The 25,593-nt window shown below is 48.0% G+C and overlaps 9 protein-coding genes across 9 annotated transcripts; 5 read left to right on the top strand and 4 right to left on the bottom strand.

Moving 5' to 3' along the window:
* Positions 1 to 1,899: 1,899 nt before the first annotated feature.
* EV420DRAFT_1747035 (uncharacterized protein) lies at positions 1,900 to 3,152 on the bottom strand (the record flags this gene model as incomplete). The annotated part of the gene is made up of 3 exons (XM_060480184.1): positions 1,900 to 2,260; positions 2,318 to 2,577; positions 2,632 to 3,152. 3 exons carry the CDS (start codon positions 3,150 to 3,152, stop codon positions 2,127 to 2,129), a joined length of 915 nt encoding a protein of 304 aa, XP_060332185.1. The 3' UTR covers positions 1,900 to 2,126.
* Positions 3,153 to 4,588: 1,436 nt separating this feature from the next.
* Positions 4,589 to 6,388, top strand: EV420DRAFT_1763021 (uncharacterized protein). The gene is made up of 5 exons (XM_060480723.1): positions 4,589 to 4,987; positions 5,042 to 5,166; positions 5,231 to 5,374; positions 5,432 to 5,602; positions 5,656 to 6,388. Exons 1-5 carry the CDS (start codon positions 4,606 to 4,608, stop codon positions 5,953 to 5,955), a joined length of 1,122 nt encoding a protein of 373 aa, XP_060332184.1. The 5' UTR covers positions 4,589 to 4,605; the 3' UTR covers positions 5,956 to 6,388.
* Positions 6,389 to 6,486: 98 nt separating this feature from the next.
* Positions 6,487 to 6,934, top strand: EV420DRAFT_1534815 (uncharacterized protein; the record flags this gene model as incomplete). Its single annotated transcript, XM_060472812.1, has 2 exons — positions 6,487 to 6,719; positions 6,774 to 6,934. Coding segments are annotated over exons 1-2 (353 nt in total), but the record flags the coding sequence as incomplete, so codon positions are not given.
* On the top strand, positions 6,487 to 8,196 carry EV420DRAFT_249174 (uncharacterized protein). The gene is made up of 9 exons (XM_060481390.1): positions 6,487 to 6,719; positions 6,774 to 6,952; positions 7,000 to 7,245; positions 7,295 to 7,460; positions 7,511 to 7,612; positions 7,668 to 7,685; positions 7,742 to 7,789; positions 7,849 to 8,130; positions 8,179 to 8,196. The coding sequence occupies exons 2-8, from the start codon at positions 6,914 to 6,916 to the stop codon at positions 7,971 to 7,973; spliced, it is 744 nt and encodes a 247-aa protein (XP_060332182.1). The 5' UTR covers positions 6,487 to 6,719; positions 6,774 to 6,913; the 3' UTR covers positions 7,974 to 8,130; positions 8,179 to 8,196.
* On the top strand, positions 8,068 to 8,921 carry EV420DRAFT_249185 (uncharacterized protein). The gene is made up of 6 exons (XM_060481391.1): positions 8,068 to 8,130; positions 8,179 to 8,467; positions 8,525 to 8,587; positions 8,640 to 8,699; positions 8,757 to 8,795; positions 8,848 to 8,921. The coding sequence occupies exons 2-6, from the start codon at positions 8,209 to 8,211 to the stop codon at positions 8,877 to 8,879; spliced, it is 453 nt and encodes a 150-aa protein (XP_060332181.1). The 5' UTR covers positions 8,068 to 8,130; positions 8,179 to 8,208; the 3' UTR covers positions 8,880 to 8,921.
* Positions 8,922 to 9,442: 521 nt separating this feature from the next.
* On the bottom strand, positions 9,443 to 11,897 carry EV420DRAFT_1534808 (uncharacterized protein). Its single transcript, XM_060472811.1, has 13 exons — positions 11,661 to 11,897; positions 11,420 to 11,602; positions 11,117 to 11,371; positions 10,899 to 11,067; positions 10,751 to 10,849; positions 10,671 to 10,691; positions 10,572 to 10,619; positions 10,320 to 10,516; positions 10,240 to 10,267; positions 10,014 to 10,187; positions 9,805 to 9,960; positions 9,711 to 9,746; positions 9,443 to 9,659 (listed from the first exon to the last, which is right to left on the bottom strand). The coding sequence occupies exons 1-11, from the start codon at positions 11,874 to 11,876 to the stop codon at positions 9,872 to 9,874; spliced, it is 1,479 nt and encodes a 492-aa protein (XP_060332180.1). The 5' UTR covers positions 11,877 to 11,897; the 3' UTR covers positions 9,443 to 9,659; positions 9,711 to 9,746; positions 9,805 to 9,871.
* A 995-nt stretch (positions 11,898 to 12,892) lies between these two features.
* EV420DRAFT_1268225 (kinase-like domain-containing protein) lies at positions 12,893 to 14,820 on the bottom strand (the record flags this gene model as incomplete). Its single annotated transcript, XM_060467436.1, has 2 exons — positions 12,893 to 13,809; positions 13,860 to 14,820. 2 exons carry the CDS (start codon positions 14,818 to 14,820, stop codon positions 12,893 to 12,895), a joined length of 1,878 nt encoding a protein of 625 aa, XP_060332179.1.
* A 2,269-nt stretch (positions 14,821 to 17,089) lies between these two features.
* EV420DRAFT_1478588 (uncharacterized protein) lies at positions 17,090 to 17,605 on the top strand (the record flags this gene model as incomplete). Its single annotated transcript, XM_060469511.1, has 1 exon — positions 17,090 to 17,605. The coding sequence occupies one exon, from the start codon at positions 17,090 to 17,092 to the stop codon at positions 17,603 to 17,605; it is 516 nt and encodes a 171-aa protein (XP_060332178.1).
* Positions 17,582 to 20,254, bottom strand: EV420DRAFT_1534795 (uncharacterized protein). The gene is made up of 4 exons (XM_060472810.1): positions 19,727 to 20,254; positions 18,757 to 19,681; positions 18,543 to 18,700; positions 17,582 to 18,488 (listed from the first exon to the last, which is right to left on the bottom strand). The coding sequence occupies exons 1-4, from the start codon at positions 19,988 to 19,990 to the stop codon at positions 17,931 to 17,933; spliced, it is 1,905 nt and encodes a 634-aa protein (XP_060332177.1). The 5' UTR covers positions 19,991 to 20,254; the 3' UTR covers positions 17,582 to 17,930.
* Positions 20,255 to 25,593: the final 5,339 nt, after the last annotated feature.

Below are 25,593 nucleotides of genomic sequence, written 5' to 3'. Positions count from 1 at the left end.
GCTGGGACCAGCATGGGCCCGTGATGTGAAGGTCTCTCGCCTGTGAGTGTGCGGTATGCCGGGTGGGTGGTGATGATGGGTGGGATATCGCGGAACGAGGGTCCAGACTGTTCATGGTTTGAGCCGATGGTGAACATCGTGGCCTCGCAGAATGCCATTAAAAAACTATGTCACTAGTTGGTCATCTACGTTTTCTCGACAACAGAAAGACATACCTCTATTCAATATCAGATAACGATGAAGTATAGAGTCGCTTCGGAGATGACCAGTTGGATCACAACACTAGCCTAGTTACACGCCGGCGTCGCTCCACATCTGCACAAAGGTTCATCAGCATCAAGAATTTTCACTGACGGTAGAAGAGAATCAGTATAACTAGGATTATGAAATAGGAACATCGCAGGCGATAGCCCAACTCTCCATTTTCGGTCGATGTGTATCATCCTCATAACAGAATAGACGGTTACATACCTGTGAAAGAGGTGCTCAGATCGATCCAGTTGAAGGCAAAGTTGGACTTGCAAGATTCTACCTTGCTGATGTGAAAATGCAGCTTTCAGATTCACTCGAAGGCGGCGACTTGAGCAATCGTTCTTCGCTTTGGGGCTTCTACCAGTTCATCGCTGGAAGTCTTGAGTCTCCGTTTTCGGTCGATATGTATGCCGAATAGAAGGTACGTCTACTCGTAGCTTTGCCCATGATAATCTAAACCGGTCTCTTCAGCTTCGCAAGGAAAAAAAAGGGGGGGATTTTTAGAACGTACCGACGCTACATGCTAATACTTTCCGGTACTTCTAGCAGCCTCCATACGATTAATATACATCGCTATCGTTGAGCTCGAGGGGTGGGGGGGTTCAAATGTGGTGGAAGAAGAGGAACTGGCAATTTTCGTACTCCGACCCCTCTGCGACGTCCTAATCACGCACTAGCTGCTTCTGCCGTAACAAAAAATCCGCGAAATGCTTCTTCAAGTCGACAGTTCCTCTCCTCCCAACTCGTCATCGTTCATAGGCAAGGGAAAACAAGATCGGGACTGAAGGAGTCACCGGTTCACCCCTTTTCTCTCTCTCACCAACATGTCGCATTCAGCCAGTGCAGGCTCTGACTCAAGCAATTCTTGTCAATCTGCACCTGGGGACCACCCCATCGCTGCCGAGCTTGACAAGTGGCGGGTGTGACCGATTTCATTGCTGACTGTTCCAGATTCTAATAAGTACTTCCCTACTAGGCGCTCTATTGCAAAGTTACACCTCGAATGACGGAGGACATGTTCGATTTCACTGCGAGATCCATCCGTAATGCACATAAAATAATCGCTAATTAGAGCCCTTCTTTAAGTAGATGATGCCACCAGAAAACAACGGCAGCAAGCTTTCTTAGATGCAGCCGAAGCTGCTTCGAAAGATGTCATTCGGGACTACATGAAATGGTGTGCGGATCATGAAGAAGAGCTGGGTGAGTCCCGAATGATGGGTCCATACTCGGCATTTATCCATACTCTCATTAGGGGCGTGGTCGCGTACCTGGGCGTTTCGCCAAGAGGACGTCGATCCTGCAGATTATCATTGAGGCATTATTCTTGCATTTTGTACTCTCTTGTCTTGTATGATCCTACTGTGCCCCAATCAAGTTTTCATGTCGCCGCAATTGCGTTCTGCAACTTGGTGTCCTCTCTGAGATAAGTCAGTAGCGAGGCACGAGCGAATGGCTTACGGGTTACCGGAGGACAAGACGGAGTAGACAAATGATGAAGCCCTGCAAACAAGCCCTTTGCTTTGAGACGTCTGACATCCTCTCTGCCCAGTATTAGGCCACGATTTTCGCTCTTTCATCCTACCCACCTACTCCCTACAATATCCGGTATACCAGATTCAGCTGCTTCTCGCCCTTCTGGTTCCTAGGCACTCGAGTGTTTATTCGTATTGACTGACTCACATTCTGAGTCAGTCTTATTCTCGTGTCCTTAGACGTCCTTTGGCTCGTATACACCCTTCTACGCAGATGCAGTATGGTACCAGTGTGTAACTAGTATCATAGTTCGACCTATCAACATCTAACAAGACGACTTCGCGCTACACCCCCCTCAGGGATACAATTGACCATCCACCCATCAAGACAATGCTACCCTACACCAACACCCTGCCTGAATTCGCGCCGTCATGTCTGAAACAAGCAGAAGGACGCGCCAGCGTCCCGCTTTCTGCGCACAAGTGAGATGTATAATCCTGTAGCAACTGATGAACCTTTGGATCATCTTTGACTGCGAAACAACATGACTATCAGCACAAGTCCAGTAGTACCCTGAAAGAATTCATACACTCCTTGTCCCCCCACAGCTGGAGATAAAATGCGACATCGATGAGTTCCGAGCAAAACATCCAACTAAGGGGCATCGATTCTAAGGTGGTTAACGGTAGTTTGTGGTCACACAGTATAAGCCTCGCGTTCTTGAAATCGATGATGAGAGGTTGGTTCCTACGTGGGTCCCACAGGAGATGGTTTATGATTCCGGCGCCTAATTGACCATGGTAGAATCCTGAACAGTGTAAATCTTGCATCATATTCGCCAATGCCATCCTATCGAGGGTTCAGTTGGTATAGAAGTAGAAGCGAACGCTAATTAGCACTCACCTGTTCTCAGGCGTATCGTATGGTCCACCGATACGCCATGGAACTCCACGGTGTTCCGTGATAGAGCAGACGACCGTACCACCCCAAGTCGTCTCTGCGGTCCATATCCCGTAATGGATAGGAACGATCTTCCCTTGCAGATGCTTGAGGTTAGTCGCATGGAAAGTGGCCTCTTTGATCAAATCCGTTTTAACGTCATCCGGACAGCTACCCTTGCCGAACTCGACGTGTACTGCCATCTTGATTGCGAAACGAAGAGCATTGGGATCACGGCGTTTATATCCATGGAGGCGGGCGACGAAGTGAATGGGACGATCGTTGGTGTAATCCTCCTCTCCGAAGCGGCAGAGAGCATCGAGCGACATTGGCCTTCGCATGAAGTGAGGGTGGTCGGTTTCATAGATTCCTTCTGGTAGAGGGTCAAAGGTGCAGTTGGATATGGGAAGAGGGAAGAAGTGATTCTCTTTTCGAACGAGTTCTATTCGTATCTTTCGAAACATTGAGTCGGTCGTAGTAGACATTCTGTTTATCGTGGTCAAAGGGGGTTGCTTCACATGTTATGAGGCAGAATAAAAGGTATTTCCAAATATATTCCCACGCCACAGACGCGACGTGACTAGGGACGACAACACCGGCTCGGACCTCGATCAATCTCCGTACACGGCTGAACGTTCGACTACGTTCGGACGCTGAAGGTGCACCGGCTCGGGAGGAACTGGGTCCTGTACCCCTTGTTCGAAGGAACCAGGTCGCCAGCACCGAGCTCAAATTGACAGAGATTATAGCCTCTACCCACGTTTGCAACCATGCCAATTCGAATAGCCTTACCTGTGACAATTGCTTTTCGTGGACCTTGCGGGGTCGAGACCTCAAGGACTATTGCATTTGCGTGGTATAAGACCCACAGTGGTCAGCCCACAGCTACAGAAGCGTCAATTCCACATGTACAGACAAGTCCTGTGGCGCCTCTTCAACAGCACCAGAAAACTTTTGGACCAACGACAACCAAACGTTTCAATGAATACGTGGTCGGTTGAGCTCAAACATAGAGAAAGAAAGACGATGATATAGTATTGTTGCAGGTACATGCATGCGGGGAGTATGAATGATGAGGAAATTTCATCTAAAGCAAACCTGTGCTCTCGGTTAGTAACTTAGTGTCGTGTCAACAGAAAAAGGGAAGACATACCTGAACATACACCTCCATATCTCTCCATATTCGACACCAAAGGAGGGTGCAGGATAGACTCGATTTGGAAAAGACGCCGACGGGTTGGACCATAACAGTAGTCGCGCGTCGTCGCTTTCAAATGTCATCTGAACAGACGTCCATTAGTGTCAAGAATTCAAATGGATGATGAAAGAGAATCAGTATAACTAGGATTATGAAAGAGGAACATCGCAGGCGACAGCCCAATTCTCCATTTTCGGTCGATATGTGTCATCCTCGTAACAGAATAGGAAGGTTTACATACCTGAGAAAGCTGGGCCTATGTCGATCCGTAACTTTGCTCTAGATTTTCTGGGCATGCATTTCAAGTCCTTGTAAAATTGCAAAATGTAAGCGGACGGGAGGTATCGAATACATGGACCATACCAGGTAAACCCAGCCCATGGAGCTATGGTATACGTTGATGCGATTCCGACCAAGCATAAAGGAAGGTATACGATACAGGACCAGTATTAGTATCGGAGAAAGCCATGGAAGTACACCTAAACTACAAGATATCAGCACCGTCGTTACTACTCCATGAAAAAAAAAAAAGGAAAAAAGATAGATGCTAAGCAAACGTACCAATCTTAAAGCTTCACGCTTCACGTGTCACGTCCCACGGCGAAGGATTTACTACGAGCTGCTGCATGAGTGTACACATACGGACGATATTCAGTGTATGTCGTGGTAGTCGACCGTCGTGGAGTAAGAGTAAGACGCGTTTCAAACTCCGAACCGAACCTTGTGTCACTTCTTTCACAATGTTCGATTACGAATCTGATGCCAACACTCTGTCCACTCTTTCCGAGAGTTTCAACAATTCGGTCCTTGAAAAAATACGCAGCAGAACACCGACAATCACTTTTATAATTCAAGCAGAGCAAGACATTTCAAGTCTCCGTAGCGCTTTTGCGTCTGGAAAATTAGGCCCCTGCCTCGAGAGGCTCTCTACTGTCGATAAAGATATCCACCCAGATGCCGTCTTACAGGCCATGCTCGCTCATGCCGCTGGAGCCAGTGACGACGACAAACAAACGCCACGTCGCTATGTCGCCTGCGCAATAGCTACCGCTGGCCAGGATAATAACTTTGAACAGCTGATAGAGCTAGCGAATACTTGGGTCCGATACCTCCTCTGGCCTTGTAAGTGGCTATTCGTTTTTTCTGATTTTCAACATTGACATGCAGTTATTGTAGTCAAAGCGAATAAAGGTGATCTTAGGGATCTGCATTCTGCCTCGGAGATTACACCGACTCTTACAGAGACCGAAACCCTCGATTTCGAGGATGGGCTCTCACGTCTTGAGTCGTTCAAAGATGCGGTGCGTACTAAATATTGGTGTCAAATTTCGAATGCATTGTGCTCATATACATACATGCTCGCAGGTGAAAGGACGTGATGGTTATCGCTGTATTGTAACAAGAAGTATCGATTGGGACGAAGTTCCCCTGGACTCAGATGAATGCTCCACTAAGGTTAAGGCAGCTCATATCTTCAAGAGAGCAGCTGCGGCCGGAAAGCGTACTACGGTGAGCCCTGCCGCTCGGTCAACCGTAGATTTCCAACTGAGTATACATATAATACAGAAATCTTTCGCAGAGTACGCTACTTGGGGTATTTTGCGCCACTTCATTGCTTTGTCAGAGGAAGAAGTTGCAGAACTCGATGCTAACATTGACTATGTCTACAACGGACTCACACTGGAAGAGATTCTTCATTCAGCATTTGGCGAATTCATGTGCTCGTTATGTCCGGATGTAAGTTGACGTCTTATCATTCTCATGCGCATACTGATGGGACATAATACCAGCCTGATCATCCCAATCGATACCACTTTGAGTATTTTACTAGAGGCCCTCTATCTTCCGTGTCTAGGTGTGATATCAAAGCCATCTCCTTTGAAGAATGTCCCGCCGAGGTTCGACCAAGTCGGAAGCTCATACAGTTCCACTACTCCCTTGCCAAGGTTTTACATGCCAGCGGTGTGGGAAGGGTTATCGAATCGATGTTAGAGCGGTTCCTCAAAGGGGGTAGCAAACAGGTGACTATGAGTGCTGACGATCTGGAGCTGTACTTGAGCACGGAGAGGATGTCCCTCATGTCTTTGTAACAGTGTATAGAATATTATAATATGTCTACTTGGGCGTCGATCAGCCTGTGACCATTAAATGAAAAAATTTGTTGAGGCTACAAATTGATATAACACAGCTGTGCTATATACTCCGCAAAGTCGCGAGACTCGAGAGAAGTCCTCCGTACTCAAGTGCAGATCATCAGCACTCAGGGTAAACCATTTGATACCCCCTTCGAAGAATCGCTTCGACATAGATTCAATGACCTCTCCTGCGAGCACTACTGTGATTCCAAGTACGACGCGTGTCGGAGATATTATGACTCATTGATGCCAAGAGTTGCCCAAGAGATGATTGCGTTGTAGTCTTTTGTAGGCGCATAGGTATCATCATGGAACCATCCTTCAGTCCTTCAGTACTATTGTCCGAGTTCTTTCGAAGTTCGTGCAATACCTATTGGACTGGCCTGAGTGGTGGTCTGGTTATAACTTGTGTGTGCTTGTCAGCCGCTCTGGAGATAAACCCCGCAAGTCCGGCGGAACCCTTTGGCACAGCCACCGGAGTTATTCCCTTCTCTCCGTCGACCATGTTAGGCCGCGACGAGGCCCAGAGGCTCCCCATTGTAATACCTCAAGATGCTATCGAGGAGGCTCCCGACGATTTCGTATGGTATGAAGGACCTCAAGGCGGTGGATTCATCGTCCCGCAACAGTTTAGAAAGTATTCAAATCGACCCGTGAATGAAACACCCATGGGGTATCTGTATTACATTGTCGACAAATGCAGCGCGTATACCAAGAATGTGCAATATTTCTTCATTGTTCTCACTTGTATTTGACTGAATCACGGTTCACAGATTTACAACGCCTTTTTTGCCGCCATCGACGTTTATTTTGAGGGTCTAATGGAGTATGCGAGAAACCACTATGCGGAGTTCATAGTACCTTTTGGAAAAAAGCATCGGGGAAAGCGACTCCAGCAGTGCCGCGATAATTGATGCAATGGACGACAACAGACCCGTCCTTGACCCAGAAGGTGTGTGCGTGTGTTTCCGGGGTGTTCTCTGTCTAAGTCGCAACCAGTATTCCGTCTACTTTACAGCCGTTCAGTACTTCCTTGCCGATATACGGCATTACAACGTGATTAGAGATGTTGGCGAATTGCTCAGCGCGTCTGAATATGAAGATGACCTGGATCTTGGAGACGAGGAGGATGACTATGATCTGAGCGACTCCTTTATAAACGACTCCAGCGATATCAAGGAGGAGCATGAAGAAGGAGAAAGCAGCGACACTGCTGATGAATCTGAAGCGAGCAGCAGTACAGAGGTACGTCCTACAGATTAGCTCATGCTCAGCTATGCCTTAGATATCGCAGGAAAGTGCCCATACAAGCGACACAGACGGCTCGCAATCTTATGTCAGTGACGACGTCGATCCAGAGTCCAATGTACAGACTCCACTCCGCAACATACGTTCAAATGATACTGCGAGCTTGGGCTCTACCTACAGACTCGGAAAACGCTACGACGGTCGCAGTCCAAGTACGCCATTTTCAAAGACACGTCAGTTTTATCTCTGACAAGGTCACCAGGTCCAACGCCGCCGTCACCTACGCTTCGCAAGCGCCGACAAGCGTCTCCAGACCCCGAGGCCTCCGACCTGGACCCTCCATTGGTACCCGGAACCTCAAAGGGTAAGTGCACTACGCTTGTTGTCCTCCCTTCATTGACGTTTTTTCTCTCCTGCAGCGAACTCTATCAGTAAGGGTACGTCAGATGCTATAATTCACTACCCAACCCAATCTAACCAGCATTCCCTATAGCGTCACCACGTAGGCACAGGTTTTCAAGTGCCGACTCCTCAGAGCACAGTGAGCATGTATGTTCTTATGCCATTGTATTATTGCTGACACGCGTTTCCGTCTTGTAGCGGAAGGTTCAGACGATGCAGAAGAGAACGAACCTAAAGCTAAGCAACGGAATGAAAGTCACAAGGGTTCTGAAACCAGGCGACGTCGGACCCAAAATGGTGGTAAACTTATGAATATATCGTGAGCTTGCTCCCATATATGGAAGACGACCGGTTACGGGTCTACACAGCTGCAAGCGAAAGCGAAAGCGGGTACGGCCTGCGTCAGATGTCAAGGACTTCATATCGTCCGGAGAAGAAGAGGAAGATGGGAGCGACTCGTATATTGAAAGCGCTACAGAGGTGTGTATGCGGACCTTTGTGATTTCCTCCTCTGAATCTTTCTGGCAGACTGACACGTTAACTGACACCGAGAACAGTATGAACGCCCTCTTGACCTTTTCCCTTTGGATAACCATACTTTTTGTAGGTATTGAACCTCGCCAACTGCGTCCTCGTAAACCTCCCGGCGATGGACCTTGCACATTAAAAGAAATACTATCTGCCGAATCCTCATTATCAAGCATTGCCACCGAGATAACACCAAATGTCATTGCTTTACTCTCTGATAATGAAGAAGGGTCCAACGTCATAATGATAAGTTCGGACTCCGAGTCTGACTCGGATGAGGACGGGTTTAGTACGTCCTTTTTCTCTCTGAAAAGGAGTCAGTTCTCAATTAATGGTTCATTCACAGAAGGACAGGGCTACCGTACACAACAGAAAAAAGGGCCGCCGGAATCGGACCCTGATGTGCAACGTATGTATAACCTCCTCTTTCTTGCTCCTAGGCTCAATTTTTCATTTCGTAGTCCCATGCCCTAAACGAAGACGCGCTTCCGCAATTCGTCGACATGTTTCCAGTTCAGAAGGTGGGTGTACTGCCTGTATGGGTTATCTATCTGCAGAGCGACTTACCGCAGTCACAGGTTCTTGTTCTCCTTCCCCGGAGAAGCCTCCCACCAAGTGTAAGCGCTGTCCATTGTCCACTTTGTTTGGATCGCTCATGAACCTCGTTAGTACGGCGGCTACGTCGGTGGACTGAGTCCTAGCTAATTGGGAAATCATTGGCGGATGCAGGTTTGTGCATCGTAGCCCTATAAACGTGTTGAATGTCTTTCCTTATCTTCTTCTGTCATCTTGTTGTATAATAGTTTCTTGTGATGTTTGTGCTGATCCATGTCTTGCTGTCTTGCTGTAACCGTCGTACATCCTGGTTATTTTTGGTCCTTGGCTTCTTATGTAAATGCCTAGCTGTGCTTATTGTTTGTTTACTAGTTGTAGAAAATCCATTCAGGTTACTTACCTGTGAGAGATATGTGTTCCCTTTCTTCCGTAATGCCTTATGGTCACGATCCATCCTGCAAAGCGTCATCGGATGAAGCTTTTCTAAGTCCGTCGTTCGAAAGAGACGCGTCTTTCTGGTTTGGTTTGAAGATGGAAGTATAATCCTCATCAGCAATCAGCGAACTGGATTTCGCGTTCATCTTAGGCATTCTGTCATTGAATGCAGAGCTTTTTCGCGATACACGCAGTATGTCTCGGTTGGTTAACGTTGCACCAGATGTAAAAGGAGACGCGACGTGATGTTTTCTGACGAGGAAAAACACTACAATCAGGTTTGGTAACCGTTACCTTCGTATTTTGGTCTCCTAAAGTGGGAGTTTAGCAAGAAAGAATACAAGCATTACAGCATTATAGATTACAACAACATAGCTATAGATCTTAGCGTCACAAGTACAACACAATAAGATACATCTCAGACCACAAATGATTACAACCGCTGGAAAATGTTTACGCCTTACGTTCAGACCATCTCCGCAATCGCCGGACTAAGGAGAATATATGAGATTCAATCGTAGTATATGCAATAAACAACTCACATTCAGCAGGCCTTTCGGGTGAAGTAGAAGGAGCTTCTATCAGTTGGCCTCTTCAGTAACCGCCATAAGAAAATAGAACAGAGATAGCGCGTACCGTCCTCCGGACTCGAAGCCACCCGATAGGCTAAGCGCCTTCGTCTCGACGGTGACGCTGTTTGATCTCATATCAGTACGTGTCCAGTTGACTTAGAAAGCCATGATATACGCTGAGCATCTGGGCTAGACCTTGCCTTTGGAGCGGATGCCGTGCCTTTAAGGGTAGCATCAGTGAGCAGCGAGGTCATCCAGCGAAAACCCACTTACTGAGCTTGCTGGGTTCGTCCGATCCAGAATCAACGGCGCTTGATATCTCGACATCGATAAACTTTTTTGATTCTCGGCCACGAGGCGATGGCACTTTTGAAGTGGCCTCTTTACTTGGCGTGCGCATATTGGGACCATACTTCCGACCAGAACGTAGTTGGCGAGGTTGAGCACCTGTCATGTCAGTAAGTATTGCCGGAACTTGTACACTATTTCTGGCTCGCACCGTCTGCCAGGTCACTCAGATTATCATTCTGAAAAAAGGGAGAGTAAGAAAAACGATTAGCTTGATGATATGTGACACACCTCAGTTACACTACCTGTGTAATCTTCACTGCCATCGCTTTCCTCGTTTGCTGAAATGAAATTTTCCATTTCTGAAGTAAGCGCTTTGTGCTTTCCTTTCCGGGCACGGCGGGCAGCCTTGCGAGGGCTCTTTTGGCGGCCTCGAGATCTTTGCCTGGCTTCAGGTTCGTCCTCATCTGCGCCATCTGAACCTATCGCTACAAGGTGCAAACGCATGTCAGCAACAGGATATGAAGGAATATTTATGCTCACGGTGATCCGAGGAGCCGACGCTTGACACCCTGCGCTTCCGTGGTGAAGCTACGAGGAGTGTTAGTGAGGTTGGTTAGCGAATCGTAACATCCGACGTACCCTTACTGACAGAGTTTACTGCTGGATGAGAACGTCAGTGAGGAGAGGACAGGGGAGCACTACAAGCATGATGCGAATACCCTTAGAGGCCCCGCGTACCACTGGGGAATCCAAGGAGGCTTCAAAATCAGGAGAATTTCGTCGGTGCTTGCGAAGCGTAGGTGATAGCGGTGTTGGACCTGAGGGCCTTATCAGAGATGAAAATACTGTATCTTGGAAACGGCGCACTTGCGCTGCGGCTATTGTAACGTTTTCCGAGTCTGTACGCGGAGCCCAAGCTCGCCGTGTTATTCAGAGATATCTTGCGGGATGGAGTCTGTGGTATATCGGGCTCTGGATCGGCGTCGTTACTAACATAAGATTGCGAGCCGTCTATGTCGCTTGTATGTGCGCTTTCCTGCGATATAGAAGATATAGCCGGGCACGAGCTAATCTGTAGGACGAACCTCTGTATTGTTGCTCGCTTCAGATTCATCAGCAGAGTCACTACTTTCTTCCTCTTCGCGCTCGTCTTCGATATCGCCGTCATCTATAAAGGAATCGTTTTCAGATTCGTCGTCGCCTTCCCTCTCCTGGACCTCTTTAAGATCTAGGTCATCTTCATATTCAGTTGCGCTGAGCAATTCGCCAATGTCTCTGGTCACATTGTAGTGTCGTTTGTCGGCAAGGAAATAGCGAACGGCTGTAAAGTAGATAGGATACTAGATGCGACTTAAACTGAGTGTACCACCCCAAAGACAGGTACACACCTTCTGGGTCAAGGACGGCTTTGTCGTCGTCCATTCCATCCAAGGTTTATCCCGGCACTGCTGGAGTCGCTTTCCCCGATGCTTCATACCAAAAGGTATTATGAACTCTGCATAGTGGACCTTCGCATATTCCATTAGACCTTCAAAATAAACGTCAATAGCTTCAAAAAAGGCGCTATGAATCTGTGAATCATTACTCAGTCAAAAACAAGAGAGAAATGCTCATGCAAAAATCTCGCACATTCTTTGTGCGCGCGCTGCACTTGTCGACAATAAAATACAAATATCCTATGGGTGTTTCATTCACCGGTCGATTTGGGTATTTTTTGAACTGAGGCGGGACGGTGAATCCACCACCTTGAGGTCCTTCATACCATACGAAATCGTTGGGAGCCTCTTCGATATCATCTTGGGGTATTACAACGGGGAGCCTTTGGGCCTCGTCGCGGTCCAACATGGTCCACGGAGGAAAGGGAATAACTCCGGTGGCTGTGTCAAAGGCTTCTGCCGGACTTTCGGGGTTTATTTCCAGACTGACCCACGAGCACCAGTAATGTGATATACCCCCTCGGAACTGGAGAACCGGGAAAAGCACAAACCTCTTACCATATAACAGCCAGCCTACGCGCCATCGTAATGAGCCGCGAACACGATGTCCCCATTATCCTTCCTGCAGCTTTTTACCATACTTCTACGCTACCCACATTAGAAACCTTAAGCCAGACGACCTCGCTATAATTCTCGCCGGCAGGGAAAAGATCATATACTTCGCGTACAATGTTGCGTAGGCGTGGCTTTTCCAGGCATATAGCAGTCCAAGGACGTGTTACAACGTTGTGCGATGCCATCAAACGCGCTTCAGCGTAATAAAGCGTATTGCCATGTTTCCGGAAATCGCACCTTTTCTGTTCCTAACTCCCATGCTACACGAAAGGGAGCAGGAGAGAGAAACAAATGACGATTAAATGTGTTTTTGCAAGCCGTGTTTTCAGGTCTGGTATTCTGACAAGGTCAGAAACATTAATCGGGTTTGGTAACGGTTACCTTCATATTTTTGGTATTCCCAAGCAGGAGGCATTGTTGAAACATTCTGAAAAATGCACTATACTTGAAGCATTAGTTACAATCAACGGCAAATAATTCATTCAGGTCGTTAAGTCATGATACAATTACATGATATGGGTATTACGGAGTAGAGTAGGGCATCCACAACTGTACAAAATACATTAACGATGAAAGCTGGGGTCATGAGTGAGAAAGGAGAGCAGAGAACATATCAGATTATGCGTGGGGTAACCAAATTGCAGGAAGAAAAAAGGAAAGTACAAGCACGGAAAGATACATACTCGAAATAAATACTTTTTTTTGTTTAACTAGGCCATGAGGCCGGATAGATGGATATCCCCTGCGCGATCATCGGTTACGATCCACAGTTGAATATGAGAAACACATCACCGAGATAACCACGTCGTCTCAGCGTCTTGGTCCCATACTTCTGCTCCGAACACCATTTGGTGTCGAACATGCGATAACTAGTGGAGGTGTTGCGTACAAGCCCGGTGAAGACTCGAACTTGGTGTGAATGACGTCAGCCCATTTGGTGGACGTCGGTGGCAAGCTTTCCGCTCTTTTGCTGGCATTGGATACAGGAGGCACATCTTTCAGGGTGCATGAGTGTAATTCCAAGGTATCCCATTCGTCAGCAGCATCAAGCTCGCTGGTGGGTGATAATAAGGGACCGCGTGTGGTGTCAGTATAGTGTTTGCGGCCACGAGATGGTTGTCGTTCCAGCTCGCTAATAGGCAGCATGGATGGCATATTGTAGTCAGAAGGGGTTGTCGGGAGGATACAAGGGCTATTGGATCGTGAAACAGATGTCACGAACGGGGATCTTTTTTGTAGGCCACGACCACGTTCAAGAGAATGAGGTGCCGATGACGGTGGGGAAGACGCTATTGAGGACGAAGATTGCAGACTTATAATGGAGGAATCAAGTGCAGGGACAGCATGCCTTGAGATACTCCGTTCCATGCTCCCCATATCCGTTAACACTGGTGCGCGAGATAACGAACGTCGGGCACGAGATGTAGACCGCCTAGCAGCTGTGCTCATGGACGGCCTCGTCGGCCCGTCCTCCTGTTCCCAGTCCGGAACGTCGACGCTTCGGGGCCGCGAATGGGTTTGAGGAGTAGTTGGAGAAGAACGGTGAGCTGAAACGTCATCGTCAATCTCAGGAGGTGCAATATCGTCACCTTCGCTTCCTCCTCCTACACCCCACGCGACCTCATCCACCATGGCAATTGTCCAACGTGATGAGACGTTTCGGTCCAGACATCCCCGAAGTACTCGTTCCGTACTACGACCAACATCAGATGGAAAGCTGATGTCACCTGTAAACGAGCAATCAGCCAAGCGAACATGTGGAATACTTCAAACTCACTATGCCGGATCTTGATTTGTAATCGTGGTTCAAAGGAGTCCACAAAGGGGAGCCTTCCCGTCAATAGCGCGAAGAGCATGACGCCGAGAGCCCATATGTCCTGTGAAGGATCGGGGAGGCAAGGGAGAGTTGATAATAGTTCAGGAGCGGCGTAGGGTAACGAGCCTGGCTGGAACGAGTGGACCTTCTCAGCGAACTGAGCCGAAGACGTAGTCGAATTGCGGTGTCTTGGCAAATGATGTGCAAGCAGTGCCGCTTTGAGGTGTCGCTTGGGTAGAGTCGACAAGGATACCGACACAGCCCGTTGAATGCCCGTGTTGGAGCCTTCGGGTTCGTCATCCGTCTCTACAGCATTCTCGCCCTCACCGATCCTCTTTGCCATGCCGAAATCTCCAATGCGACACGTACCCATGTCGTCGACCAAAACATTTTCGAGTTTCATGTCCCGATGAACGTACATGGCGACCTCATGCAAATATCTCAGTCCTCTGACCACTTGTCTGAACATCATACCTGCTTCATCCTGCGGCAGAGTCCCTTCTCGCTTGAGTATGTCGAAAAGAGAGCCGGCCGGGCAGAAGGGCATAAAGAAGTAATCAGCAGTGGGTGTATGGGCCGTGGAGAAGAGAGGTAAGATGTGCTCATGGCTAAGTGACGCCCACACTTCAGCTTCATGCTCGAGACGCTTCCGGGCCAGTGAAGCTTTGCCTTGACTAAGCAGATCTGAATGACGGACAATCTTGACAGCGACAGCACCACCTGATGGAGAGTAGGCCCTGCGTATCGTGGAGAATCCACCATAGCCAATAATCTTTCCTAGCGTGTAACCAGCCACGACTTCGTCACCACCAACAGAGGGCGAAGGACTAAAGGCGGATAGAAACATGGACGCAGGAGACGCTATGACCTCGCTGGGACATGATGCCGCCTGAGTGTGCTGGATTCGCGTTGAGCAGGTCATCTCTTCACTCTCGGCGTCCTCCGACAACAGCTCAGCCGATATCCTTTGTTCCACAGATAGCGTTGCATCTGAGTCGTCTGTTACAATCTTGGGCCGCTGCCGGCGACCTTCAAGATCCGATTCCTGCGTTTGTGCGCTTGAAAAAAATCTGTCAAGTAATGAATATGAGGTTGGAAAGGCTGCAGTTGACATTCAAAGAGGGAAAATACAAAGAATGGGTAGTGCAGGAAGAAGAGATGGTGGTAAGAGCGAAAGGATCACCTGGACCTTGGCTCTTCTTAATCGGGGTGTCACGAGTCACAGGAGGTCACGCGGTACCGCGGCCGTCCGTGAATCATATTGTTTGCATTTGATCCACATCTCGTCCGCGATCTGGACGTGTCGAACGAAACAGAAAAATAAGCGCGACGGTAAGTGTTCAACGTTTCGGTTACCGAATTTGAGCTATTACTGCTAGGCACCCTTACGTCCATCATCAGAGAAGCTCAGATGAACCTTCCAAAAATACATGCATGGAACTTCTTACGTTGCCTTTGTCGGTTATTTCGCGGCAATATGATTCGTGTGGCACTCTTGGTACACTACGTGGTCTCGCTCTGTGGCTTAGTTACCGAGGTTGAGGCTGCTGAAAGAATCTGGACTCAATCTGGGCTGAGGACCGACGGTATTTCACTCACCCCGTCTTGCAGAGGCGAGGCATATTACTTCTCAACCTCATTCCAGAGTGCCGTACAGTTCGTAGCCCTTGCGGTGGTTGACTCAAAGCGAAAATGTCATTGTACCTTAGGCCACTGTACAATCACTTCAGAGTAAGTAATACGGCTTGAACTGTGAAAACCTTCAAGGTAAAAGAAAGAAAGTGATTCCTCTCGTTTTGATTGCAACCTTTGCCAATTGGCTCTCGTAGTAGATGAGCTTCTATCTGCGCACAAAATCACGATCAAGGACTTTTTCTCTCCCAACCTTTCAAGCTCCTCACAAACTGCCTTGCCTTCGATCTCTTCATACTTTCAAGTGACATTAATTCACGAAGGTCTACATTCTAAGATAGCGCCCGCCCCCGGTATGAAGGCCTAAATTGTTGTCCTTTTGAGGTCTTTCTCACTTCAACGATTTCTGAGCATGGTTTTTGTCTTTCGCGGCCCCCTTCGACGTCTATCTCATTCTCATTCGGTAAAAAGCCATCTGGGTATTTTTCACTAGATGGATGCCGGCTTTTTGAAAGCACTACGGATCACCTTAGAGAGCATGAAGAAGAGCCATGTAACTGGTCTTTAAACCAAACATGTACTCGCTGAAAAGTCGTACCAACTCGGGGATCGCAAAATGTGCCTTTCGAGACGTCTCCCGAACTGTTCAATCATTCAAAATCATGCATGGCTTCCGATTAAAGTAGGTTGGTACGGTACGATTATTTTTATTTTTTTACTCTCATCATTGCCATCGTTAGCCTCGCAATTCACTGATTCTCAGAGTCGACCCACTAAGCGTAAGTAGTATATCTCCAGCTTCGGGAATAAGGTCTTCTACAAAATTTAGAGAGCTAGGATATCTTCCGCACCGATAGTGTCTCGAACCACCTGTACGTTGATACGTTCGCTCCTCCCATGACAATTTAGTTCCAGAAGTGCGAGTACGGCATGCACGTAGTTACCCCTTCCGACGCCAGAATCATTTCCAAATTCCAACAAAAAAGCTGATGCACACCCGTTGCTCAACAATTGAACAAGAACATTTAAAAGATGGCAGTTGACAGATCCAGGATATGCATCTCGAGCGGAGTTCGTGAATCTCCAGAGAATTGTATGACACACTAGTTGGTTGAGAAAATAGTGAAAAAGACGTCCTGATATCTTGTTCCCTGATCCCCTCTGTGCTCTCTTCTGTGATGTTATCTATTAGGATCCCCCTTCTTGCAGCTGGTCGAAGTGAACGTTTTGTACAGAATGATGACGAGTTCACGGCCACTGCGACCCTTTTCGAGCATTTCCGTTCCGGGGCCGACCATCGGCTAGGCACTTTCCAGTGACATCGGACACCTGGCTGCGGGCAGAATTGCTACCGCCCAGCATTTCGTTTTTATGTTGCTCTTCTCATCGAACCACGACGTTTTCGTAGTTCGAGTGTAGCAAACGACCAGCCGCAGCAAGGGTAGGGTAAGTCTTCTGTTCTGTCGCTAAGCGCCCTTGAACTTTTTTTCAGGGCATTTCTGACATAGCCTTGCACTTTGGAATCTAGAATTCGCCGACGACGTGGAGAACTTACCACCATGGTGTCCTGCAGCCTGCCTTCGACGTTTTCACCTTTCCTGAGGTTCCTCACGTCTATATCCTTATCCATTACAACCATCTGCTTGGCGTTCTCCGTGCTCAACGAATATGGCGCACAGTCCGACTATCTAACCTTTGTCGCCGTCGCTATGACCTACGCCTACCATGCCGCCATCATCACCATTGAGGTCAGGAATTCACGAAAATCTACTTTCCCCACCTACTCGCGCAAAGCAGCCATCATCTCTGGTTTCGTGCTTGCCGTTCTCTGGGTTGTCCCCCTGGGGGTGACAGCCATGCATACCATCGCGGAAGAGCTGACAGGGACAGTGTCCTCGTCTACGGAATTTTGGAAGGGTGTGGCAGAGGCGGTAGCTTGTTTTTGTGAAATGGTCGCAATGTTTGCAGTTGCTGGCCGGGCGACGCGGGAGAGGCTGGATATCTCCACCCAAAAGAAATGGGAGTACGTCGATATTGAAACCAGGCCAGATAGGCTGTCTTTCTCTTACAATTAGGTGCGCGCCCATTGGTGATCTTCCTTATACATGTAGTACTCATTAATATATTCAACAGAAATTTTGGGCTCTTCAAGGGACTATTATTTATCCATACGTATCCAACACTGTACAGTACCTGGACATATACAAGGCGTCATTAATTGCTCTGTATTTCATGTGGAGGTTCTAGTCCGTCGTACTGGATCCAGCATTTCAAACATTTCACTGCCACAGGTTCAACCGATTGTTACGCATCGGTTGTCGCAAACGTCTCGTGAGGCAGGAGGTCTTCTCTCATGCCAACCACAAGACAAGTAACGAACACATTCAGGTTTCCGTGCCTTTAAGGCATCGAGACCAATCGGTTCTGCGGTATTCTTCGCTTGTCCATAAGTTTCGCATTCTTGCTCCACGGGGACCGTGCGGCCTTCCTCGCCGATTGATCGTATGGTGCATGATCCACTTCAGGCCAATCCGTGCCCCGCAAAATTTCTTCCCAGGCGCCAAGGAGATCTTGATGTGTCTGCATCTCCTTAGGAAGCGGCGTCCCCTCGCCGTCAGCCGCATAGGAAATCCACCTCCATGCAAGGTCCATGGCTCGTACAAACCACCTATTGAGGGCACGGCACTTCGAGAACGCAAAGTCTGGCCCTAGGACCTCGACACCACTGGAAGCGAAGAGACGTCGCTTTCCGAAACCTCCTTGAGCCTCGCCATCGTGCGTCTGAACCGAATCGTATATTTCGTACAATATACCAGGCAGCCTGTCGACTTTGTTGTGGCGCACATAGCAGAGGCTGTGATACATGACAACATGTATGAAGGACTCCAAGTCGTCTTGCAATTCATTAATCTTGCTAGGATGGTTCAAAAGCCTTGTGGATGTATAGCGCCAAGTACCCTGAGGGCTAGGTCATTAATGAAGGTACCGGTGCGGATTGTTCTGAACACTCACTGTTCGCACTAGTTGACGTCGATCTATTTGACATTTGTCCATGTGGATGGCAAGATCCCAGTCGTTTAGCATCCCGTCGCCGTTGGGTAGTATTAGGATATTCCCACCGCTAACGTCCCGATGAAGTAGTCGGCATTTCTCAAAGGCTTCTCGGTGAGCTCATTTTTACTTCGTCAGCATGTAGATTCAATCAGAACACAAAAGAAAGACTCACCAACAAACGCATCAAGCGTCACCTGCAAGAGGTGTTTCCCGGACTGAAATGTTGTCAAGTTCTTTCCAATCTCTTTTGTGAGGTTCCTTTGCCTTCGTCGAATGCATATTGATGTATTGCCACAATTCCAAAGAGCTTCTGCATAAACGTGGTTCGTGGTAACATGCCTTGGGACATCCCCTCCGCACGTCAGTGTAGGAACATAGCGGACATGATTGTCGTTCAGGGTTCTTAGGAATTCAGATTCCTTGCCGTGCATAGATTCATCGCGCCAGCCATCCTTGAGGAACTCTACTTGATGCGTCACCAGATTATACGCAGGAAAGCCAGTTGTGCACCGGCCCACAACTGTGGCAGCCTCAGCGATCGGCGGGCCAACAATAACATCGCAACCGGGACCTAGTGTATCTGAGACATGCACTTTGAAGAATTGGCAAGGAAGGAGCGGGTCAAGATAGTCACCCAGAGCATCACGAGCCAAGATCTCCTCTTCCGCAGAAGCCAAGGTCACAGTATTGTCGTACCCCATCTCGGTAGGAGAGAGCTTGGCGAAGCGCAACAGGAACTCGATCAAGAGGTGCGGCTGCTGACGATAGGGAAACGAGCGTGAAACGAGGATAGCGCCGCGATCCCAGCGGAGGAACCGAGCATAGGTTCGGCCTATGAATATAGAATAGAGGTGCGATCTGCGTTGACCGACATATAAATCTTTAGCATGCTCGATCATCCGGCCGCGAGTGGATGTACCGGGAGGACTGTCGACAATCCATGGACGTTGTTGGCTGGTGTTACGGTCGCTGGTGATAGGTGGATCGTTGAACGGTTTCTCTTCAGCGAGTACAAAGTCCCAGTTTATGTACCGATTTTTGGACTGATCGATTAGACAGTCGGCAGGCGCAATAAGAAGGGAAGCCAGCCGACGAAACTGATAAAGTGTAAGTGAACGTCAATGCTCAGACACATGGCTCACAAATAGACTCTGCAGCTCCTGACTATCCGCAAAATCTTGAGGCAAAGAATCAAAAATTCCCAAGTATTCTTGACTGAATCGCGTGTCAGAAGGTAAGATCGAGATGAATTCTTCGGGTGGCATAGGTCCTATCCAGTGGTTCTTCATGGACTGATCCAAATCTTTGAGCGTCTGCTCGATACAGTCAAACAAGTTCTTGTCTGCGCGATCGCGAGGGTATGAGGGCGGCCCTGGGAAGTGTGATATACGATTCGCAGCTGGCATCTGGGAATATTTATGGGGCAGGGGAGTATTCAAGTATATGTCGCGTTATCGAGGAGGTGAAGGTCAAGTGAAAGAACAGTGAAACCGAATGACTTATAAGAGGGATTCATGAACTGTTGGGATAGCAATCCCGAGTTAGTGCTAGAATGCACTCGAAGCTTCGGCATGACTAAGCGGCATGAACGTTTAACCGCAAAAGTAGACACATATAGTAATCCGTAGTAAATTCTAGAAGTAGTACAACTTGTATTTAAGTACGATGCCTCTCCCTCGAGAGGCTAATTAATTAATTCTCTCTCTCACATACTCTCCTCTGTACTTCCAACAGGTTATGGGCCCCGGCCCTAACTGAACTACTTACCTCATTACCTACTTCGCACTTTTGTACATTACGTACACATACAGAACCACATGGAAAGCCAGTCCGTTTACAGAATTGACCCCCTTAAGGGCCCGGAAAATTACCCGACGTGGAAGATCAAGATGATCGATATCCTAACCGATTTAGGTCTAATTGATTATGCAGACGGAAGCACTCCGGCCCCGGCAGAAGCGGCACTGGTGGCAGATTGGAAGAAGAGCGATAGGAAGGCTCTTTCGACAATAAGGTTGCGGGTTTCGGATGGCCCGCTGGTGTATATTGCTGGTTCGAAGACTTTGGAAGAAGCATGGAATGCTCTAAAAGACATGTATGAGTCCAGGGGACCCATGGGAATTGTCCTTGTTAGAAGGAGATTCTTTAGAGCTCAGTGTGAAGAAGGGGGAAACATAGAGGAACATATTAGGACTATGAGGTCCTATCAAGAGGAGCTGGCATCCCTCAAGCAGAAAGTTGAGGAGGAGGACTTCTCTATTACACTGCTTACATCACTCCCGGAATCATGGAATTCATTCATTTCATCAGTGGACACTGCTGATTTGAAAGATTCCTACAAATTGATCTCCCGAATTCTCCAGGAAGACATCCGATTACGAGAAAAGACTTCTGATCCGACCACAACACTTGCAGCACATGGCAAGAAGTCTAACTCAAAAATCACATGTTACGGATGTGGAGAAGCCGGGCACATCAGGGCAAACTGCCCAAATGGAAAGAAGAATTCTGGAAAGTCATGGAAGGGGAAAGGGAAGGGCCAGACCCAGGCACATGTTGCCAAATTGGATTCAGATGAAGAAGATTACGCGTTTTGCACTACAGACACTGCACTTGTTACGCTTGCAGGGTCATCATGGCTGGGGGACTCAGGAACAACTAAACATATAGTCAAGAACAGATTGCATTTTTCTGACTATGTTGAGACCCCAGGACATGAAGTTATTGGTGTAGGAAAGTCAAAAGGCTTGGGAAGAGGAACAGTAAAGATTAAAATGGTTGAAGGGGACAAGACTACTTCAGTTACACTGAAGGATTGTATTCACTGTCCCGAGGCACCATTCAATCTTATTTCGCTAGGGCGCATCACGGATGCCGGGTTTGAACTCAAACTCAAAGGATCTCGGATGGATATTATCTCACCGCATGACAAGACAATTGGTCATGGAGATAAGATTTCGAAGCTGTATAGCCTTGACATCATTGCGCCAGAAATAACTCAAGCCCACGCAATTAAACCGGCCCGATCATGGCAGAAGTGGCACCGAGTGATGGGCCACTTAAATATAGGATCAGTAAAGAGATTATTCAGAAAGAAGATGGTCAAGGGTATGGATGTGGATGAGTCAGTTGAGCCCCAGAAGGATTGCAAAGCCTGCATAAAGGCCAAGCACCATGTTGAGCCATTTCCACAAGAAGCTCAAAGGGAATACACAAGAATAGGTGAAATGACATTTTCGGACCTATGGGGGCCAGCCCGAACTCATGGTATCCATGGAGAAAGATATTACATAAGCTTCACAGATGGCAAATCCCGGAAGACAATATTGTATTTTCTCAAGTCAAAAGAAGGTACGGAGATCCAAAAGAAAATCCAGCAGTACCAGAAATACATCAAAGTCCACAAAGGGGAGGACCTGAAGTTTATGAGAATTGATAATGGGAAGGAATACATTAATGAGGTGGTGAAGGAATACCTCCATGGCAATGGCATTCAGTTGGAACTGACTGCCACATATTCCCCACCCCAAAACGGAATTGCGGAGAGAGTCAATCGGACCCTTGTGGAGCATGCGCGTGCCATGCTAGAAGAACATCACTTGCTGAAATTCCTATGGCCCGAGGCCGTGGCATATGCCACTGTACCTGAAGAACCGATCACTGACTAAGGCCATCAAGAATGATCTAACCCCCGAAGAAGTGTTTTGGGGCATGAAACCGGACATTTCAACACTCCAGGAGTTCGGAACAAAGTGCTGGGTGTTGCAGCAAGATAACAAAAGGTCAAAACTCGACCCGAAATCAAGGGAATTCATTTTTACAGGTCTTACAGATGAATCTAGGGCCTGGAGATATTATAATTCTCAGACCAGACAGATTCAGACCTCAAGAAATGTTATATTCCTTGATGACAACACTAAAGAGCCTACAGACAATGACTATATTGTATCCCACCCTTCGTCGCTCGAGGGGGAGTTAGGGAACAATGTCGAGCAGACTCCAGGTGGAAATGATGACATTTCCGATGATTCCGCGGCTGCCGAAATTGCCGAATCAAAAGGGGAAATGCCCCTTGATGCCCCGGCAACCAAATCAAAGCTTCCCATTTGGCAGTGGGAAGATGATCGAGCCACATACCAAATCGGTCCAGATCGCATCAATCAATCAACCAAGTTACCGGTTGCTCAATAATCCAGCTGCAAGAGGCACGAAACTGCCGGAATTGCAGCGTGAAATGTCACAGGAACCTTCAGAAACTGCAAATATAGCAGCAGACTATGCATGTCTGGGGGAGACTGCAGATAACCTCAGTGATGAGCCATTAAGCCTTGAAGAAGCTAAAACAAGGCCAGATTGGCATCATTGGAAGAAAGCAATGGATGAAGAATATAATCTATTGACTTCTCTGGGTACATGGCAGTTAGAGGAATTACCCCAGGACAGATCACTTGTAAATTGCAAGTGGACTTATAGATTAAAAAGGGATGGTGATGGGAAAATCACCAGATACAAGGCCAGACTCGTTGCGAAAGGATTTTCGCAGGTTCCCGGCATTGATTTCTTCGAGACATATGCACCCGTTGTCAGGTTGGACACATTCCGCCTACTTATGGCCATTGCCGCACAAAGAAACTTGATTATACATGGAATGGATGTCGTCGGAGCTTACTTAAATGGAAAGCTCAATGAATCCATTTACATGGCTCAACCGCCAGAATATTCTGATGGAAGCGGCAAAGCAGCACACCTCAAATTGACATTGTATGGACTCAAGCAATCTGGCCGAGTTTGGAATGAAAAATTAAACGCTACATTTTTGGGACTTGTGTTAGCCACTAACTCTATCGACTTAGATCATACTAAGGTCGCTACTCGCACTTCGGTAGACGACGCTTTAGCAAGTCAAAGGCGACGAAGTCGATGGGACAGATAGTCACGAAGAATGGAGTTCGATGTTAGGTAGATTAAACCTTAGCCGAAGCTGGGGTTCAGACCAGCTGAGGCTCTACTTAAATATACGTAAGTATTCTAAAAATACTACTGCGCAGTCAGTCCGTGATGATCGCGCACCGCGTAATCTGGCTGACTAAAGAAAAGAAAAGAAAAGAAAAGAAAAGAAAAGAAAAGGAAGAAGAAAAGAATAATCGTAACATTACCCCCTCCTCAAGACTCATTTGTCCCGAATGAGAATGTATCTCCTTCCCTCCACACCAGCGAGTCGAGGGTCTCCCTTCTGCTTTAAAACAGGATCGATTGGGCCTCCGCTACACCGTAAAAAGTCACTTCGTGTGTTCGGCCTCCAACCCTCTCTCCCCCTGGACTCAGGTTCCTATAACTCCTGAGCCACTTTGTGCCGGTTAGGCCTCGACTGTCTGTCGGGATCCGCGATCCCTAAGGGTTCAGTGCTCGTGATTGAGCGGTGGAAATCCCCTTCTACACCATAAGAAGGCCGTATCTAGGCCGTGCTCGTCTGCCATGAGTTGTTGGAATCGGACCCACCGCTTGAGTTAGAGTGCCGTGATTCTGAATAGAAAGACCAGGTATCATCATCTGTGTCTTCATCGTTCCCGGTATCCATATCCCAATTTTCCCTGTATGCGTTCGAGGCTTTGGAGGTTTACTTCCTCTTCTTCGTCCGGGCAGTCATCGAAAAGGTTAATAACATCGATGACTTCGGAAGAGGCAAAGGAGTCTTGTTGGGTGTCGGAGTGTTTCGGGTTTGTACACTCAGATGAGTATACAGTTTCAATGTCGGTGACGCACGGGGTGTCGGGATCATGATATTCGACCGGGAGGTTACGAGGTATTTTGTCGTCGACTCCGATTGCCTTCCCCTTCTTGTTTACCGTCCACACGACTTTTTGAATTCGGGTTTCATAGTCATTGACAAGCTCTTCGGCATTGGCCATGTCGGAACGCTTAACCCATGAGTTTTCCTCTATTGGATAGCCCTTCCATTTGACCAAGTATTCGGTGATGGTGCGACGAGTCCGTCCTCGACCGATGACTCGGTCGCGCTCTCCTATGATTTCTTCTATCTCATACTCTTCTTCGTCATCAATGAGTTCCGGCGGTGGTCGTTCGGGATGTGGTTGGTTCAGGAATTCAGGGACATGGTACGGACTGAGTAGCGATTCATTGAATCGATTATGAATTCGCCATCTGGCTGGGAGTTTCAGTTCGTAGGCCGATGCTCCTTTCTTGGCTACAATGGAGAACGGTCCTACTCGTCTGTCTCCCAGCTTCTTCGTGGGGCGAGGGAGGTTTAGGTGGGTTGAATCCAGCCACACCTTGTCGCCAACTTGGTATTCCCGTGCCTTTCCCTTATGCTTGTCATAGGCCTTTTTCATGGATTCGGCCGCGCATTCCAGCGACTCTCTTGCTTTTTCTTGTACCTCCTGGATCCCTTGGACCAGTTTAGATGCAGCTGGTACTGAGTCTTGGCGTTGTGTTGTTTTGATGACTTGGCCATCACGGCCGAAGACCACTTTGTACGGGGAGAAACCCGTAGCGGAGTGCTCGCGATTATTGTGAGTGAACGCGGCGAGCGGTAACCACTCGCTCCAATCGTCTTGTCGGTAATTGACAAACATCTTGAGATACTTCTCGATCTCCTGGTTGACTCTTTCCGTCTGCCCGTCTGTCTGAGGATGATAGGCTGTTGAGGGATTCCCAGCCACTTGAAGGAGCGTGTAGAACTCCTTCATAAATTTGGACACAAAGACGGCGCCCCTGTCTGAGATGACCTTTTCTGGCATTACGCCGTACGGGACGTAGACGTAGTCTCTGAGGATCTTCGCGAAACCGAGAGATGAAAGTTCTTCCGTGCAAGCGATAGGAATGATTGTTTTGGAGAATCGATCAACGATGACGAGAATTGAGTTGTTCCCTTTTGAGTCAGGAAGCTTGGTGATCATGTCGACCGAGATATGGGTCCACGGTCGGTTGGGAATTTCGTTGGGGTGAAGAGGCGCCCTTTTGGGGCGGCGGTCTGCCTTGGTTCGTTGAC

Source organism: Desarmillaria tabescens (assembly GCF_030435595.1).
Source record: "Desarmillaria tabescens strain CCBAS 213 chromosome Unknown EV420scaffold_13, whole genome shotgun sequence".
Taxonomy (NCBI): Eukaryota; Fungi; Basidiomycota; class Agaricomycetes; order Agaricales; family Physalacriaceae; genus Desarmillaria; species Desarmillaria tabescens.
The sequence above is the reverse complement of the archived record's forward strand: the minus strand, read 5'-3'. Positions and strand labels throughout refer to the sequence as shown.

What these genes read in the sequence shown, in the direction of transcription:
- EV420DRAFT_1534795 (XM_060472810.1), bottom strand. Translation starts at nt 19,990, where the DNA reads ATGCCAGCTGCGAATCGTATATCACACTTCCCAGGGCCGCCCTCATAC. An exon ending in AGGAGCTGCAGAGTCTATTT is followed by an intron (nt 19,682 to 19,726) that starts GTGAGCCATGTG and finishes ACACTTTATCAG; the next exon opens with TTTCGTCGGCTGGCTTCCCT. An exon ending in GACGCTTGATGCGTTTGTTG is followed by an intron (nt 18,701 to 18,756) that starts GTGAGTCTTTCT and finishes AGTAAAAATGAG; the next exon opens with CTCACCGAGAAGCCTTTGAG.
- EV420DRAFT_1534808 (XM_060472811.1), bottom strand. Translation starts at nt 11,876, where the DNA reads ATGTTGGACCGCGACGAGGCCCAAAGGCTCCCCGTTGTAATACCCCAA. An exon ending in AGCCGTCCTTGACCCAGAAG is followed by an intron (nt 11,372 to 11,419) that starts GTGTGTACCTGT and finishes AGTCGCATCTAG; the next exon opens with TATCCTATCTACTTTACAGC. An exon ending in AGTAAACTCTGTCAGTAAGG is followed by an intron (nt 10,620 to 10,670) that starts GTACGTCGGATG and finishes CACTCCTCGTAG; the next exon opens with CTTCACCACGGAAGCGCAGG.
- EV420DRAFT_249174 (XM_060481390.1), top strand. Translation starts at nt 6,914, where the DNA reads ATGCAATGGACGACAACAGACCCGTCCTTGACCCAGAAG. An exon ending in ACCCGTCCTTGACCCAGAAG is followed by an intron (nt 6,953 to 6,999) that starts GTGTGTGCGTGT and finishes AGTCGCAACCAG; the next exon opens with TATTCCGTCTACTTTACAGC. An exon ending in TGCCGACTCCTCAGAGCACA is followed by an intron (nt 7,790 to 7,848) that starts GTGAGCATGTAT and finishes TCCGTCTTGTAG; the next exon opens with CGGAAGGTTCAGACGATGCA.
- EV420DRAFT_249185 (XM_060481391.1), top strand. Translation starts at nt 8,209, where the DNA reads ATGAACGCCCTCTTGACCTTTTCCCTTTGGATAACCATACTTTTTGTA. An exon ending in CTCGGATGAGGACGGGTTTA is followed by an intron (nt 8,468 to 8,524) that starts GTACGTCCTTTT and finishes GTTCATTCACAG; the next exon opens with AAGGACAGGGCTACCGTACA. An exon ending in GGAGAAGCCTCCCACCAAGT is followed by an intron (nt 8,796 to 8,847) that starts GTAAGCGCTGTC and finishes GAACCTCGTTAG; the next exon opens with TACGGCGGCTACGTCGGTGG.
- EV420DRAFT_1763021 (XM_060480723.1), top strand. Translation starts at nt 4,606, where the DNA reads ATGTTCGATTACGAATCTGATGCCAACACTCTGTCCACTCTTTCCGAG. An exon ending in CCGATACCTCCTCTGGCCTT is followed by an intron (nt 4,988 to 5,041) that starts GTAAGTGGCTAT and finishes CAGTTATTGTAG; the next exon opens with TCAAAGCGAATAAAGGTGAT. An exon ending in CGGCCGGAAAGCGTACTACG is followed by an intron (nt 5,375 to 5,431) that starts GTGAGCCCTGCC and finishes CATATAATACAG; the next exon opens with AAATCTTTCGCAGAGTACGC.